The following is a 1337-nucleotide window of genomic DNA, read 5'->3' as shown; positions in this document are numbered from 1 at the left end:
AATAGACACTGAACATGTATTGGTGTGCCAGGTGTGATCCATGTGGGGGGATGGGCACAAAAGAGCGGGACATGTGTCAAATTGTTCTGTGTGTGTGTGTGTGTGTGTGTGTGTGTGTGTGTGTGTGTGTGTGTGTGTGTGTGTGTGTGTGTGTGTGTGTGTGTGTGTGTGTGTGTGTGTGTGTGTGTGTGTGTGTGTGTGTGTACACATCATTGTCCTCCTTACTTAAGTCCAGGCAGGTCGCGTACAGAGGCGGAGATCTCTGCTGCTTCAGGACAAAGTTTCTCCACCAGCTCCAGAGGACCCCACAGAGACTTGTTAAAGCCCAGAAAGGACTTCTTCACTGCAGAGAGAAAGAGACAAAACTGGCATATGAAAATTACAGGAATCTCTATACTTTATGAGTGAGAGAAACACAAACACAACTGTGCAGCAATTTTAATAAGTTGAGACGCCACTTTTACCTCTAAGGCCATGTTTGAGGCAGTGCTCCATGACAACGAAGAACTGCTGGAGAGGCGGGTAGTCTGAGTCCAGAGTCCGTCCAAAGCTCAGAGCTGACTCGATCAGCCCTTTAATGCTCAGCTTGGCCATGTTTAGCAGGTTGGTTCGCTCCATCGCCATGGGGTCTCGCAGCGCTGCAGGATAAAAGCCACACACAAACATTTAACCTAAAATATGCTTAAAATACGCCCGTCAAGATTGTAAGAAATTAATACCGAATACTTTTTAGTATTTGTGGTGTTTAATAACCTTAAGAATACCATGTTTAGTTTATTTTCGGTGCCTTGACATAAAAAACAGCAGTTTGTTTATAGACAGTACAAAACAATCGTCATTCAAATATTTTAAATGAACATACAACTGCATCGGTGAGTACAAATATATCGAAGTTATCTATAATAACTCATCCAAACTTGAAAATGATTAATTAGCTTAGAAATATTTATGTAGAGACTCAGTACCTACATTTTATATAGCTTTGTTAGATATTTGCCCTGTTTGCAGCATTTACATTATATAAAACCTCCATAGCCTGAGACTGTCCCCTCCTATGGAAACATGTTACTAAAGGCTCTACATGTGGACCCGTGGGTTAATGTGTAGCCAAACACGCCAGAACAAAACAATGTCAGATGAAACAGTGCAGAGATGTTGCCTAGCAATGCAAAAGAGCTTAATTGCTCCATCAGGTTGGCCTGGAGGCAGAGACGCTAACCAATCAACCAATGATTTATTGGGAACAGCGTGACTCTTGACGCCCTTTGGTGGTGAGCCTTGAGGATTCTGAGGGAAAAAAAGAAACCCTTTCATTGCCTGTGAACACCATGTGACTT

General features: G+C 42.7%; 1 protein-coding gene across 1 annotated transcript; it reads right to left on the bottom strand.

Annotated features, from left to right (window-relative positions):
• Positions 1-225: 225 nt before the first annotated feature.
• LOC104961990 (protein RUFY3-like) lies at positions 226-660 on the bottom strand (the record flags this gene model as incomplete). Its single annotated transcript, XM_010790362.1, has 2 exons — positions 465-660; positions 226-343 (listed from the first exon to the last, which is right to left on the bottom strand). Coding segments are annotated over exons 1-2 (278 nt in total), but the record flags the coding sequence as incomplete, so codon positions are not given.
• Positions 661-1337: the final 677 nt, after the last annotated feature.

Source organism: Notothenia coriiceps, unplaced genomic scaffold (genome assembly GCF_000735185.1).
Source record: "Notothenia coriiceps isolate Sejong01 unplaced genomic scaffold, NC01 NC01_scaffold00034175, whole genome shotgun sequence".
Classification (NCBI taxonomy): domain Eukaryota; kingdom Metazoa; phylum Chordata; class Actinopteri; order Perciformes; family Nototheniidae; genus Notothenia; species Notothenia coriiceps.
Note: the sequence above shows the minus strand (reverse complement) of the source record. Positions and strands in the feature narration are given on the sequence as shown.